At 44.8% G+C, this 16,593-nt stretch overlaps 1 protein-coding gene across 1 annotated transcript; it reads left to right on the top strand.

Annotated features, from left to right (window-relative positions):
• Positions 1-5,329: 5,329 nt before the first annotated feature.
• On the top strand, positions 5,330-10,939 carry LOC145416688 (uncharacterized). The gene is made up of 4 exons (XM_080285626.1): positions 5,330-6,542; positions 6,573-6,620; positions 6,760-8,354; positions 10,700-10,939. Exons 1-4 carry the CDS (start codon positions 5,330-5,332, stop codon positions 10,937-10,939), a joined length of 3,096 nt encoding a protein of 1,031 aa, XP_080141752.1.
• Positions 10,940-16,593: the final 5,654 nt, after the last annotated feature.

Below are 16,593 nucleotides of genomic sequence, written 5' to 3'. Positions count from 1 at the left end.
CTGATCATTCTAGATAGCAGTGAAGCCCCCTGCACGATACATTTTGGCGTTAGCACAGAGCCATCTTGACATGACTACACCTCTCCAGCATTACCCATCTAAAGCACCACATATATACCTCTTCAGCATTCTTCTGCAAACGCATCTGCAGTTCTTCTATACCGATTTTGTACCTGTCTACATAACCCACATACATACAACCAATCTACACCACCCAGTCAGCACTCCTCTTACAACACTTCTACACTCGTCCACACCATCAGTCTAAATACTACACGTCAACACGTCTTCAACACTACTCTTACACTGAACAGGAATTTGTTCATAGTTCAGACTCCAATTGGTGAGACAGCCAGGCAGGCAGACAGGAAGAGATGTGGAGAGCCAGGTAGGAAAGGGAATGCAATATAAAGGCAGAGCGAGCAGTGAACTTGATAAATGAACAGGTTGTTGGGCTTGAAAGCAACTCATGGTCGTTTAGATTTCCTGCTCTGACATATGGTAAACAGTGTATTGTATGAGGTTAAAGCAGGTGCAAGCAGCACCTGGTCTTGCTAAAAGGCATGAGTGAAGGTAGGCGAGTTTTGGCGCTTAGCCGCGGTGCTCATCTTCGTAATTTAAGGTTTCTGAGACAATGGAGGGTTATCCATTCAGTAGCCTTGGATAGACCTACGTGGCTTCTGCATCATCCAGGGTGACAAGAGATACTATTGGCAACAAGTATTCTTTCACACCTCAGATAGATTTCATTTGGTAATATTGACTCCATGTCCAGAGGTACGATGTCCTATGTTCCCCGCCTCATTTTTCCTTCACATATATACTTCGAGCTATTTTCTTACCTTGGGATGATATTCTGTGAATATTGTTATTAATCCCTCCAGTCAGCCAAATGTTTATTTACTCTGATATTTCATGTGTGAAGGAAACTGGTCACTCCTTCCCCTCCCCCTCTTTAGGCTCTGTCCCACCCTCTCCCTCTCTTTCTCTCTCATATTCCCTCCATCCCACTCCCCATTGCCTATCTCCTTATCCTACCCTCTGTCTCTCATTCTCCCTTCCTCGTTCCCCTTATTCTCCCTCTTTTCCATTAACCCTTCTCTCTCTCTCTCTCTCTCTCTCTCTCTCTCATGCTGCCAGATATTTACCTCGCTTGAGACGATATTTCTCTCGTCTATTATGGCATTATCGATAAGTTTTTTTTTATTTTTTTTTATTTATATACCTAGGCTGCTTCCCCCAAGGAAAGGGAGGTAGCCGAGACAGGACGACACACTCTCCATTTACTCATCCATTCAAACACATTCATTCGCATCTTAGCCCCAAAGGGGAGAACGGACAGATCCTCACCGCACCACACCGCACAAGGGTCAACTGCGCAATGCAATCAGTGACATCCGCAGCAGGGCCCGACAGCAGAACTGGTTTACCCCTGCCACATCATAAATGACCCATCCCCTTACCCGCACCTGACCTGACTAGCTGATCAGACCAAATGCGGGAGAGTATCCCCTCAGGGCTGCGTCATCACTTATTCATTCACAATTTCTCTCCATTTATTTCTGTCACGCACAGCCACTCTTCCTTGCTCAACAGACATCTCTCTCGCATCCAGCGCTCTCTTCACACTGTCCATCCATCCTATTCGTGGTCTTCCTCTCAGCCTTACACCTCTCACATCAGATCTAGTTATCTTTTTCACCAATCGCTCATTATCCATTCTCTCCATATGCCCAAACCATCGCAACACCCTCTGCTCAACTCTACCAGCCATCTCCTGAACGACTCCAGTTCTCCTTCGCACTTCATCATTTCGCACCCGATCCATACGCGTCACTCCACACATACTCCTCAGACACCTCATCTCCATTACATTCAAACTTTTCCTCTCTGCTACACTCATATTCCATGTTTCAGCCCCATATAATGCAGTCGGTACCACAACACCCTCATACAGCCTTCTCTTTACATCCATTCTAAGCGAACGACATTTAAACACTTTTTTCATTCCTCCCAGCACCTTTCCTACTTCATTTATTCTAAACTTCACTTCTGCATCTATTCTTCCATCCACAGCAACATGTGACCCTAGATATTTAAAACAATCTACCTCCTCAAGCAACTCGCCATTCAAAACTATATTCATCCCCCTACCATCTATCAACCTCGTACATTTCATCACTTTACTCTTATTCTCATTTACTTTCAATTTCCTCCTTTCACACACCCTTCCGAACTCGTCTACCAACTGTCTCAATCTCTCCTCTGAATCAGTCACCAGTGCAGTATCATCTGCAAACAGCAGCTGCTTCAGATTCCACTCTCCACCATCAACATTTACCAGACTCAGACCACCTAAAACTCTTGCATTCACCTCCCTTACAACACCATCCATGTAAATATTAAACAACCAAGGCGACATCACACATCCCTGTTGCAGCCCCACTCTCACGGGAAACCAATCACTCACAGCATTTCCCACTCTTACACACGCTCTACTATTTACATAAAAACTTTTCACCCCTTTTAGTAACCTACCATCAAGTCCATACAATCTTAAAATAATCCACAAAGCCTCCCTATCAGTTCTAGCATACGCTTTCTCTAAATCCATAAATGCCCAAAACACATCCTTGCATTTCGGTAAATACTTTTCACACACTTGTCTCACAGCAAACACCTGATCAACGCATCCCCTCCCTCTCCTAAAGCCACACTGCTCATCAGCAATCACTCCCTCTGTACCCTCTCAAACTCTCATAATTAACACTCTACCATACACCTTACCTACAACACTCAACAGACTTATACCCCTAAAGCTAGTACATTCATACTTATCACCCTTGCCTTTATACAACGGGACCACACAAGCACTTGCCCAGTCAATTGGCACCATACCTTTCTCAAAGCACACATTCAACGATCTTACTAACCAGTCAACAATAGTCACTCCACCACCCTTCAGGCATTCCACAGCACACCCATCCATACCTGCAGATTTCTCTGTTTTCATCTCCTTTACTGCCTTCTCCACTTCCTCCTTCGTGATCAAAGAATCATTCAACTCTCCCAACACATTTATTCCTTGCACCCTTCCATCCACCACAATCTCAGGCACCCTTTCCTCCTCTACATTTAACAATCTTTCAAAATACTCTGCCCATCTCTTCCTTACTGCATCCATCTCAATTAACATCCTTCCATCCTCTGCTTTTACTCGTTCTTCCTTCCCAGATTCTCCCTTTCGCACCCTTTTCACCTCTTTCCAAAACAATTTCTTATTCTGTTGAAAATTCTCTGTCAGCCGCCTACCCCACCTCTCATCTGCTGCCACTTTAGCATCACGCACAGCCCTTCTCGCCCTATTCCTCTTTTCCTTATACCTTTCAAATGACATCTCATCCTTCCTCTGCAGCCACACTTCATATGCACGTCTCTTCTCAGCCACAGCCATACTTACTTCCTCGCAACACCATTCACTTCCTTTTCTTACACCACCACCCACACGTCTCACACCACACACCTCTTCTGCATGCCCCAACACAGCACTCTTAAACAACTGCCATTCCTCTTCCACGCTGCCATTTTCCCGATCTTTCACTGCGTTCCACTCATCTTTCAATTTCTCCTGATACTCTATCTTTTTCTCTCTTTTATCCAACTCACTCACTTTCAAAACCTCCCTGCCACACCTAACCCTCCTAGCTCTCACCCATCTCTTACCTACTCTTAACTTTCCCTCCACCAGGTAGTGGTCAGACATACCTCCACCCTCCCCTCTCAGAACTCTCACATCCAACAATCTTCCTATTACATTCCTAGACACAACCACATAGTCCATCAAAGCTCTATCAACAACCCTTCCACCCTCCTGTCTCACCCATGTATACTTATAAATATCTTTCTTCTCAAACAGCGTATTCCCAATCACCATCTCTCGCTCAACACACATCGCTATCATTCGTTCCCCATTTTCATTTCTTCCAGGCACACCATGCATACCAACTACGCCTTCAACTGCTACATTTCCCACTCTAGCATTCAGATCTCTCATCATTACCACATTCACATTCGCTCCAAAACTCTGCAGACACTCATTAACATCGTTCCAGAAAGACTCCCTCTCTTGTTCATCCCTTTCACTACCAGGCCCATATGCACTCACAAACACCCACAACTCACGTTCAAATTTCGCTTTCACCCACATCAGTCTCGATAACACCTCCTTCCATTCAATCACACATTGCTGTACTTCCGGACTCACTGAGTAGTTTTTGTTAATCCCTCCATCCAGCCCATAATTTACCTAAAGTATTTGCTCTTGTATTCCGAAGGGTCACGAAATCAAGGCTTTTGCCGGTCATCAGGATCTGTGGGATGGACTCCGCATTTACTCCTAGTCCATATCCATTCCCTCACCCCAGTCTGACGACTCTCGCTAGCATTAGCGCAGCTAGGTTGAGCTTTAACTTTCCGAGGAACCTGTTCAGCCTTGGTCAGTTGTGAAATAATAATATTTAAAAAATCAACAAGTGGTCTCTCCTCCCCCTATCCCTCACTCTCCCCACCCCTTCCTATTGCTTCTTCTCCAAGCTTTTTTAAAGAGCGATGCCACTAGGATGAGCGCCCAGCTACATAGGCAACCTGTGGTCCGAGGCCCGCAAGCGACGCGACCCTACCTTCCCGGTAGTACGTCTTGCGGAGGAATGTTAACATAAAATTGTGTTTAATCCCTGATTCAACTAGAGAGTGGTATATGGAGAAAGTAATCCCCTTCACAATAATAGCTTTACATATTAGACTGCGTGTATCAAAATTCTGACGATTTATCCATATAGGCGACCTGGTATTAGTGAAACGTAATTAATACAGTGTCAGGCAGTGGCATGGTAGGTTTGGTATGCGTGTCTTTATTAGGTATATGATCGTTATGTTACAGTGTTTTTGGTAGTCTATCATATGTTTCCACCGCCACCGGGTGATGTGTTGTTAGTTAATGTGAATTTTATTCTTCCGGCATAAAGTCATGAGCCGTACCCAGCATTTCATTACATTTATAATTTATAATAATAAGGCCAGTACTAAAGTTAGTGTTAAGAACGGCAGTTTGTTTCAGTAAAAAAAAATTCTTCCCTGCAGGGTATTTACAATACACACACACACACACACACACACACACACAGTGACCATGGTGGCGAGTGGACGTGTTTACGTGACTTCCCGCCCCTGGTGTGACTTGGCGCTTCGTAGCAGCCTGGGTTTAGCCTGGTGACCCTGTCCCCTCCCCTGCACTTAAGGTTCATGACTGAGTTGAATGTCGAGTGGCAGAATGTGCGCTCTTCCAATCTACCGGTACCGACCCAGTGAACTTTACAAATTGAAGCGGGGATGCGGCTATCCACCAAGTTCAGTGATTCAGTGCTTGAAAGACCTGGAACTTTTTCGCAATCGTGGTGGACGAGGTGGTAGACGGATTGTGCGCACAGTGCCTGTGATTACGAGCGAAAAAAAGAAAACAAAAAATGTTGTACCAAGACCTCGCAACCTTTGTGAAGTGCCACGTGTATGGTATAACCTTCCTACCCTCCTCCTATCCAACGTAACCTCACTGACCAACAAGATGGAAGAAGTGATTGAAGCAGTGCGCACTACAGGCTGTGACATGATGGCAATTAAAGAGGTGTGGCAGATTACCCCTGAAATGTGTAACATTCAGAACTTTGTGTTATTTCACCATCTCAGGGTTAATCGCAGGGGTGGAGGGGTAGCGTTGTTTTGTCACGCTGACCTGAATCCCTCACACCTCAGTGTTGAGATTCCCGAGGGAGTTGAGGCCTTGTGGGTTAGGCTAAACCCCCGTCTCCGCCCCTGTCACACTGCATCTGTCATCGTGTGTGTGGTGTATCACCCTCCGTGCACCCCCACCGCCCACCTCCTCACCAATCACATTACTGAGACTGCTGACACCCTACGAGTGAGACTTCCTGCTGCAAAGCTGGTTGTATGTGGGGACTTCAATCGCCTGGACATCAGTGAAATTTTACACCAGCTAAATCTTACTCAGGTCGTGAATTTCCCCACCCACGAGCAAACAACCCTCGACTTTATCATCACTGATATGGCCCAGCAGTGCTCCCCTCCCCGACCTCTCCCCCCTCTCGGCTGGAGCACCCATATCACCATTCTATGGACGCCGGCACCTAACACCTCCATGCCAAGGCAAAGGGTCACCCGATACCACCGCCCAATGCTGGACTCTGCCATGAGGGAGTTTGGAAGGTGGGTAATTCAACACCAGTGGAGGGAAGTTTTGGACGCTGAGGATGTAGATACCAAGTGGAGGAACTATGCCACAACCATGACTGAAGCTTTTCACCACTTCTTCCCTGTCAAAGATTTCTCTGTGGATACATCAGATGCCCCATGGATGACACCACGCCTCAAGCGACTCATCAAACAACGCAACAGGACTTATTACACCGACCGCATCCTGTTCAGGTCCCTGAGGAACAGGGTCATCAGGCAGATCAGGGCAGCCAAGCGTTTTTAAAGAGCGACGCCACTAGGACGAGCAAACAAACTACATCACCTCAAACAGCAAGACAGCAGTCGGTGGTTCAGTAGAGTCAAAGCTCTTTGTGGCTTACAAAAACAAGCTTCTATTCTTCCCTGTACCTCTGACTTATCACCTGACCTAGCAGCTCGAGAGATTAACAGTCACTTTGCCTCTGTCTGTCAGAATCTGGTGGTTCAGTAGAGTCAAAGCTCTTTGTGGCTTACAAAAACAAGCTTCTATTCTTCCCTGTACCTCTGACTTATCACCTGACCTAGCAGCTCGAGAGATTAACAGTCACTTTGCCTCTGTCTGTCAGAATCTGCCCCCTCTTGACCCTTCTCTCCTACCTGCCTACCTCCCTTCCCCCTCACCATCCCCCTCTGTCCAGGTGGCCAACATAGCTACAAAATTGAAGAAACTGAGGCATAACCGATCTACTACACCTTCTGACCTGCCAGTCAAAATTTACAAAGAATTTGCCCCAGAACTTGCTCTCCCACTGTCCTCCATAATTAATGCCTCATTATCTCAAAACTCCTGCCCCAGTGACTGGAAAATTTCCTACGTAACACCCATCCCCAAAATCCCTAGCCCACAGTCACTGAGTGACCTCAGACCAATTGCCATTACCCCTATCCCGAGCCTTATTTGCGAGGATTTTGTTTTCGACTTGGCATATGATAAAATTAAAAACTCGATAGATATACAACAATTTGGTAACATGAAGTCCTCCTCCACTACTCATTGCCTTGTCAGTTTTCTTGACTTACTACACAGCCACCTGGACAAACGCAACACCTCTCTGGCTGTCGCTTTTGTTGACTTTAGAAAGGCATTTGACCTTGTTGACCACACTGTTGTCATCAACAAGGCCATACGACTGGGACTCCATCTGCAGCTGACAGCGTGGCTGGCTGACTTCCTCACCGGGCGATATCAGGCCGTCAGGTATCAGGGGTCGATCTCCTCCCATCTCCCCCTGACCTGTGGGGTTCCCCAGGGTACCAAGATGGGTCCACTGTGCTTCCTCATCCTCATCAAGGATGCTCTCACGGACGCCCTGCATCGGTGGAAGTATGTTGACGACAGTACCGTTGGCATTCCCATCAACACCAGGCAGCCGGACTACTCGCCACTCCAGTCCACCCTGGACAGACTCAAGAAGTGGACTGAGGAGAACAAAATGACAATCAACCACACCAAGACCGTGGTGATGCACTTCTGTACCTCCTCACAGGCCGTGGCTCGTCCCCAGCTGTCAGTGGGCGCCCATCCCCTCCAATTGGTCCAGTCCACTAGACTGCTCGGTGTAACGGTGGATGACCGGCTGAGCTGGAAGCAACATGTCAGCAACATAATGAGGACAGCCTCATATAACCTGTACATGCTGCATAGACTCAAGTCACTGGGAACGCCAGCAAAGGAGCTAAGTGAAGTTTATACCGCTTTCATACTCCCTACCCTCATGTACGCCTCCCCAGCGTGGTCCTCCTTGCTCACCCTCACACAACAACAGCAGCTCGAGAGGACACAGAAAAGGGGGTGCAAGATCATCCTGGGCCCTGCCTATGACGGCTACGACAACGCCCTGACTACCCTGAGTCTGCCAAGGCTTTCCGAGAGCCATCGGGAGGCACTAGGGAAGTTTGGGAGGGGGCTATTATGTCACCCTCGTCACAGACACTTCCTCCCACCTGACGCTTCCCCACCACGCTGCGCTACAAGGCACATTAACAAGCTTGTGCCGATCAGAGCGCCGAGGACTGACCGGTACAAGAACAGCGCCATTCCATCCATTGTGCACATAATTAACTCAGTCTACTGTAGTCCTAGATTTAGCATACACTATGTTAAGTGAACCTCATGTACATTGTTAGTGTATCACTGCTAACCCAATAAACCAATTATTATACATATATATATCTATATCTATCTATCTATCTATATATATATATATATATATATATATATATATATATATATATATATATATAATATCTTAGGCCAGTGCCTTAAGCGGATTCATGCACACATATATTATAAGATGGATGGCGTGTCACCTTTTTTCTGTTAACTGCCTAATACACATCAACTGGCGGACCGCCTGCAGCCCAGGGAGGACTCCTGGGGTAGTGCCGGTATTGTTTATTTGTGGGCCCTTGCGCCGAATAAAACACTTCATCTCCAACAACGCATGATGGCCGAGTGGGAAGTATGCAGAAAAAATTAAAGAACTGTAGTTATAGACCTCTTACCTCTGTCTCTGACAGGCTGCAGAGGGTTATCGCTAATTGCGGGGAGAAACAATCCATTACATCATTTTCTCTGCACATACTGTACGGCAGTATGTAGGTTTTGATAAAACACACATTTGGTTATTAGGTTATGTAGATACTACTTCTCTTTATGCCAGAGGGCTGTTACCAGTGTATCTATATAATAATATTTCCGTAATATTTTATGGAAATTTTACTCCATTAATAAAATAATCACACCCTTATTACCTTCTTAATCCCCATATCCTATACACGGATATGTAGATAATACCAACCCCACTCCAGCTTTAGGCCTATACGAAATATTGAAGAGTACTGGACGAGAAGTATTGAGAGTTCGCCATGAAACGACTCTGAATTACAGAAAAAAAAATCTCCAAGAGTGGGAATAATACTTGTAGCAAGAAACGTAGCACTGCCTCCTGTGTATTTGACAGTCATAACATATGAGCCACACAGACAGACAGACAGGGAGAAGGGGGGATGGGGAGAGAGAATAAGGGGAGCGAGGGAGGGAGAACGAGAGAGAGGGAGGGGGAAGATAAGGAGAGAGGTATTAGGGAAAGGGAGGTAGGGAGGGAGAGGATAAGGAGAGAGGTATTGGGGAAAGAGAGGGAGGGAGGGAGAGGATAAGGAGAGAGGTATTGGGGAAACGGAGGGAGGGAGGGAGGGCGGGGGTAGGAGTGAGAGAAAGAGAGAGGGAGAAAGGGGGATAGGAGGAGGTGAAGGAGAAACCAGTTTCCTTCTCACATAAAAGTAATATCAGAGCAAATAAACTTTGGCTAAGTGGAGGGATAAATAAATAAACTTTGGCTAGGTGGAGGGATAAATAACAATATTCACAGAATATCCGCAAAGGATAAGTAAATACCTACAAGTATGCAAGGGGAAAATGAGGTGGATAACGTAAGATATCGTACATCTGGACATGGAGTCAGTGTTACCAGATGAAATCTGGGAAAGGCAAATCTGAGGTGTCTAGGAATACTTGTGGCCAATAGTACATACATTTCTCATACGTGTTACCCTACCAAGGAACATAGGGTGGATAAATAAGCTACCTGAGTCGAGTGACGCCAGCTCCTCGTATCAGGATTCGAACCCTGGCGATATGTGGGTGGCAACTTCAGAGGTAGCAATGGTAACCACTCGTCTTGTGGTAAAATTAACGGCACTCGTCTTGTGGTAAAATTAACGGAAAGTGTAATATGTCATCACGTTTCTGTGTCGCTAATGTGTTTTCAGTTTACAGCCACATGACGGCTTGTAAATATTAGCCTATATACATCACCATAATATTACACTTGTATCCTATTATCACTACATGCATATAAATTCAGTTAAGCTATATTTTTTCTACGATGCATCTTCCTATCAATCTCTATCTATCTATCTATCTGTCTATCTATCTGTCTGTCTGTCTGTCAGTTTATCTGTCTGTCTATCTATACATCTATGTTTATCTTTTTTCCTTTCTATATATGGAAAAAAACACTTAAATACACGTGATTCATAGATATGCTGGTAACCACACGGGAAAAGAAAAAACAAAATATCCCGAGCTGTTTCGTATATTCACATCTTCAGCTGCAAACAACGATGTGAATATAAGAAAGCGCTAGGGATATTACCTGTTTCCCCTTTCCTTGGGAATACCATCCTTGAAATACCGGCTGTGGCAACCCAGGTCGCCACCACACCCTTATGAGGAGACTACGGAGGGGTAGACAGAGCGCGCGGCAAGTCCAGTCAATACGGACATAAGTTCACCTGGGCCACGCACCCATATTCCCAGGAGTACGCTTGACGAGACCACCTCAATCTGAGTGCACTACCTTTCGGGCGAGCTAGCCCTCGCCAGGATCAGGGTGGAGCTGACCCTTCAGCTCTAAGCAGCACCCTAGCAACAGCCAAAAGCCGCAAAAGCAAGAGACGGCCCATAGCCGCTCCTGCCAACAAGGAGACGGCCCATAGCCTACGGCCTACTGACACGCCGACAGGCAAGCGATGGCCTGTAGCCGCGCTTCATCTGCGTTCCCATCAGGAAGTCGGGCCGGGCCCTGGTGACGGCCGGAAGCCACACCAACAGCAAAGGGACAGCCTGTAGCCACCCTCTGTCTGTTGCCCAAGGGAACCCAGTGATGGCTGATAGCCGCGCCAGGGATGGACACCAAGGTCCCTCGCCCCCTGTGACTCCGCAGCGTGATGGCGACTTGCGATCAGCTTTGCCTACCGGCGGGAGTGCAGGCTGCACCTCTGTCCACCCAGACTGAGGTAACCTCCAGATGAATTTCTGCCTCTAGGACTGGTGGAGAAGCCCGGTGTTATCCCCGGGGTTCTTCTCCATACAGTCGGCCCCTGAGGAGGACCTCCACCTGACGGACTCCGGCCGGGAGTAACGCCGCAGCCCCAACCTGACGGCGGCGCCACAGGAAGGAGACCGCAGCCAAGGGGCCTCTGAGGGCGCCCCCAGGACGCCGGGGCAAGGCCTAACCTCTCCTCGACGAAGGCAACTCCCTTCCTCCACCAGGCGCTTGAGGGAGCTCTTCCAGGATCTGTTTGGCCCAAGTCCTATGGACCAGACCCCAGTTCGCAGCCCCGACAGTGAGGGGCCCTTCACCACGCCCAGCCCAAACGCTCGACGAGAGACGACGCCCCTGCGAGTGGGCCCGTGGCCGCAGGACGAAGAGACTCCTGAAGGGACTCTGCCTACCCCAGGCCGACGACTGTGAGTTCCCAGGCCTACCTCCTTCCTCTTTGCCCGAACAATGACATTACCTAACAGTGACTGATACATGGCTTCCCCAGACCAACAGTGAGAGGCAAAGACCGTGTGGTGTAAGTGAATAGTGAGATCCAGTAAAGTGAGAAAAAATATCTGCGACAGTGCATATCCATTCTGTGCTAAATGAGAGGCAAAACTCAGTGACAGTGCACATACACACTGTGTGAATCAAGAAACAGAAATCAGTGACGCTACACATATAACCATCGTGAAACAGGAACCAGAGTCAGTGTCATAGTAAATATCCCTGAACTAGTAAAACCTATATTTTGCCTTCCCACTGGAAACAAGCCTCCTGGGCAGGGACTGTGGATGTTGTGTATTGCCTCCTTACCCAGACTAAGACTCTTATCTATCTAGTATCCTGTGTGATACTCGAAAACCATTTTGTTTAGGATATCGTGTAAACTGTCTGCTTGTTCCATGGCAAAGAATTTGTCAATATACGTGTAAGGTTGTTGCTCTGTGTTTTTATGCCCTGTTCCTCTCATACTGTGTCTAAGCTCCGGTCTAGAAAGGGAACCCAGCTACACCCTAGGCGTTCTTAGAACGGGAAGCCGACCCAAAAACTCCTAGCATAACACTCCTTGTATACTTTCAGCAACCCTCATATTTTCGAAGGACGAGGATTTTCTTCAAAACAGAATATCTTATTCCCTAGTGTTGCACATACATCAGCAGTCATTTGCCCAAGTTGGAAAAAGCTACAGTAGTTGAGAAAAACTCGAATAAACAAAAGACAAAATTGTTGGAAGCAGCATACATTTGTGAAAAAAATGTAACTAACCACAGGGAGGGAAGTTTAAGCCTACGTAGGTATACAGCAGTGATAGCACTAGTGGATCAATCAGGGGCAGAGTAGGATGACGGGATAAGGGAGCGAATTTCTAGGCATATGAATGTCTCGACTATCATTTCTTGTTCAGACTCCCTGAAGTTGGGTTTTGTGTAGCCCGAAAAGTTGAAAAAAAAATCAAGCTCGAACCTATCTCTCTCACATACACACAGACAGACAGACAGACAGACAGACAGACAGACACACACACACACACACACACACACACACACACACACACACACACACACACACACACACACACACGTGTGTGTATGTGTGCGTGTGTGAAAGTGTAAGAGAAAGAAGAGGAAGGGAAAGGAGAAAACGTCGAGAGAAAAATAATTCAGGAAGAAGCAATTGCGAAAAAAAAAAATACGATGGTTAGCATTATCGAGGGAACGAAGCACACAGGTACAAAACAAAATAAGAGTAATCCCCTTCCTGACATTGAAAAGAAGAGGAATAATGTCAGAACCAACAAAAATGAGAGAAAAAAGAAGTTTTATGAAGATATGTTTGACAGGGAGAAGGTAAAAATATAGTAACTTTATTCACAACGAGAAATGTAAACTAAAAAAAAAAAAGAGCGGAGGAAAAAATGCTCGTTTTGCGAGAGGTGAAAAAGGAAAAATAGGAAACAGAAAGAGAAAGCAGTAAAAAATATATATATATATATATATATATATATATATATATATATATATATATATATATATATATATAGAGAGAGAGAGAGAGAGAGAGAGAGAGAGAGAGAGAGAGAGGATCTGAACACATATAATCAAAGGAATCAAAATATAATTCTCCACCTGAATTCACCAGGTTAGAAAGAGAAAAGAATACTTTGGAATTAAAAGAGAGAGAGAGAGAGAGAGAGAGAGAGAGAGAGAGAGAGAGAGAGAGAGAGAGAGAGAGAGAGAGATTTACAGGACCAGATAAAATGAACAGAAAGAGGATGAAAATAAAGTACCGGAACCATAACCAAATGACAAATTTATCTATGGTAAAAAAGTTAAGTAGGAGTTTCTGTTTGGGGGGAAGGAAAAGAATATACTCAGGAAAAAAGGAAAAGAGTAAAAAATATTGATGATTGTGTTGCACAGGAAAAGAGAGAGAGAGAGAGAGAGAGAGAGAGAGAGAGAGAGAGAGCATCTCGATTTTCAGGGAAGTGTAACACGTTGAAAGGTAAAGGCAAAATAAAGAGGAAATGTTGAGGCAAGTGAAAGAAGGAAAAAAAAGAGAAATGTGGAGAAAGAGGCAGAATAAAAGAAAAATAAGTATGATAGACAGGAGGGTCTGGAGAAAGGAACACATATTGAGAACACGGAAAGTGTGACGGATATGAGAGTTATGGGAAAAACTGGAATGATGTGTATGGTAAGGACTTCTTTTTTTTTTTTTTAGGAAGAAGAAAAAGAGTTAATGAGGATGAACTGTAGAATGAAAGGACGTCAAAGAATAAAGAAAAAAAGCGAGAGAGAGAAGGGAGATTATGTATTCCGTAAGTAGCGGGTGAAAAAACAAAAGGATAGTTAAATGCAACGAATAAAAGGAAAACGAAAATGACTTGGAGAAAAGAATTGAGATGTCACGATACTAACTGTAAGGCAAAGGAATTGTCACAATCATGAAAAAAAGAAAGTTAGAGAAACCAACACCAATAATAATAATAATAATAATAATAATAATCAAAACTCTCACAAACTGCATTAATGGGAAGAGAGAGAAGTAAATGATTAATAAATATGATGTAAGTAATAACTAAGAACATGAGGAAGCAGAGGAAATTCAAGCAAAGAATTCCTACTTAGAAAGGTTGTTGTTGTTGTTGTTGTTGTTGTTGTTGTCCTGGGATCGTGTGGAGGAAGAAATGGGGGGATTCATTTTCAGTATTTGTGAGAGAAGGAGAGAATGTAAAAGTAAAGGAACTAAAAAACAAGAATTATATGACAGGATGACTGAATATATAAGAAACTCGGATGGTAAGGAGATATAAATATTCCCTAATAAAAATGGTAAAACAGCAGAACGAGGGATGAGGGAATGTGTGAATGGAACTGCGTGAAGGAACTGAACGAGTGTGTGTGTGTGTGTGTGTGTGTGTGTGTGTGTGTGTGTGTGTGTGTGTGTGTGTGTGTGTGTGTGTGTTAGAGAGAGAGAGAGAGAGAGAATCATCATAATCATCATTCACCCGCATCATAAACCCATCTCTTTATATTCTCAGAGCACCCATTGAAATAAACCATAATGTCTTCCATTTATCATGTAGGCCACTGCATCATCATCATCATAAACCCGTTCCTCACGCTCCTAAACGCTGGTGGGCAGGATCGCGACGCAGGAGCAGAACAACACAAAATCAAGAAAAGTTATCATGTGAGAGGCCAGTTACAGGGAGATAACCAAGGGATAAAAGGACTAAAACAATCCGAAAGAGAGAGAGAGAGAGAGAGAGAGAGAGAGAGAGAGAGAGAGAGAGAGAGAGAGAAATGAGTATGAGTGCATGGTGGGTTATTGAGAAGTTGAGGTGAGAATCTGGAATGCTAGGTCTGCCCTGGGATTAATAAAGTCGGCTAGAGGCAGCAAAAATTAAATAGTGATGCGAAATATCAACCAGTTTGATTATTATATTGATCACTTTAACAACAATCGAATTTTCAGGTCGATTTTTTTAATACTTTATATTTACTGCCAGCAGACGATATTATCCAGTTTATAAATGACCTCCCATTGAGAGTAAATCCCTTTACTACTACAACGCCTTTATTCTAAGCTATTCTCTCCAGTGATGTACTTTTTACTTTATCCTTGTTCCTTTCAGCCGATTTTAATCAGCATCGGGTGTGACTGTAGTAGTAAAGGGGGTAATTAAAGCTGTATTTAATCTTTCCAGAGAGAGAAGTCTTCCCGGTGCTGAATAAAATAATATGGATAAAGTAAGAATACAGTACAAATTACATCCCTAAAGTGAGGGGATAAGTTGTTAACAGCAACAGAGGATTTGCGTCATTTAAGAGAGTTTAAAACCCTTCCATTCCGCTACAATAGAAACGGTTAATTTAGCCAGATCTCCAGATCTGGCCGAGTTTGATTCTCGTGCTGGTCAGACTGGTAGACTCAATTTGTTTACGGTCTTGTCCTTGTTCACGACCAGTATAGTTAGGGACGTAGATGAAAACTAAATATTGTGAATCGTGCTGTAGGGTAAGACTGCCGTTTAGTAAATAATTATAGACTGTGAGCCTCAGTACCCCGTTTGTAGTCGACAAGAATCGTTATAATCAGTAAAAACAGACGGTGTGCCTCAGTGACGTACATGTAGTCGATTGGCATTAATCTAAGCCTTCTTCTAATGCTGAGTCAACTCTTGTGAACATTCCTGGTTGGCTCAGCAAGGCATCATAAGATTTGGTACAGGTTCGTGACTAACTGAAAAGATCTGTAGAACTTATGAAGCTTGACCATTATTACAGTGTGTTCTTCTGACAAGACGAACATCTCTAACACCTTTCAACACAGACGATGGTTGTGTACTTTGAACTGGAGGGCTGATGTGAATAGCAACTAAGGAGATTAGTTCATACTTCTTAAGGAAGACTCTTCAAATTTTATGCACCCTTTCTATTTACTCTGTCTATATCCAGACGCCTTAACCTCGGAAGGGATGGACACAAACAAATGACCTCCAAGTCCCTTTGTCCTCTGTCATCAGCCTGCCTTCTCAATAATTCACATCCATCTCCATTCATATACCTCTCCTCCCCCGCCCCTCCCATCTCCGCCTCAACTTGCTGAACTTATCAGGCATAATTCTCGTATTTAATTAAGAATTCCACAAATGCAATGCTAAAACCGACAGAGATATTACTAAATCAGTCATCAATAATGAAATGAGTTGGATTTACATTTCAATAGCTTCGAACTCCCTGCTTAGACACTGTCTGATGCAGAGCACTGGCTGTTATCTCTCTGGCGCTGGACTTAGTCTCAGTTACTGGTGAAGAATTTTAGCCGTTTTTCTCTTTTTTTTGCCAGTTTAGGGAATTAGTCTCTGGCACTGAGGAAGAATTTCCGGGTGTTTTCCAGGTTTTCCTGGGACTGTCTTTGTTTGCCAGTGTGTGTGTGTGTGTGTGTGTGT

This window comes from Coenobita brevimanus, chromosome 107, assembly GCF_032717465.1.
Source record: "Coenobita brevimanus isolate Jiangsu-jjx chromosome 107, ASM3271746v2, whole genome shotgun sequence".
Classification (NCBI taxonomy): Eukaryota; Metazoa; Arthropoda; class Malacostraca; order Decapoda; family Coenobitidae; genus Coenobita; species Coenobita brevimanus.
This window is presented reverse-complemented; position numbering and strand designations above follow the sequence as displayed.

Bases quoted from the DNA above. Each gene is read 5' to 3' on its own strand.
- LOC145416688 (XM_080285626.1), top strand. From the start codon at position 5,330: ATGTGCGCTCTTCCAATCTACCGGTACCGACCCAGTGAACTTTACAAA. The intron at 6,543-6,572 runs GTTTTTAAAGAG...CACTAGGACGAG, and splicing joins GCAGATCAGGGCAGCCAAGC to CAAACAAACTACATCACCTC. The intron at 6,621-6,759 runs GTAGAGTCAAAG...GGTTCAGTAGAG, and splicing joins AGACAGCAGTCGGTGGTTCA to TCAAAGCTCTTTGTGGCTTA.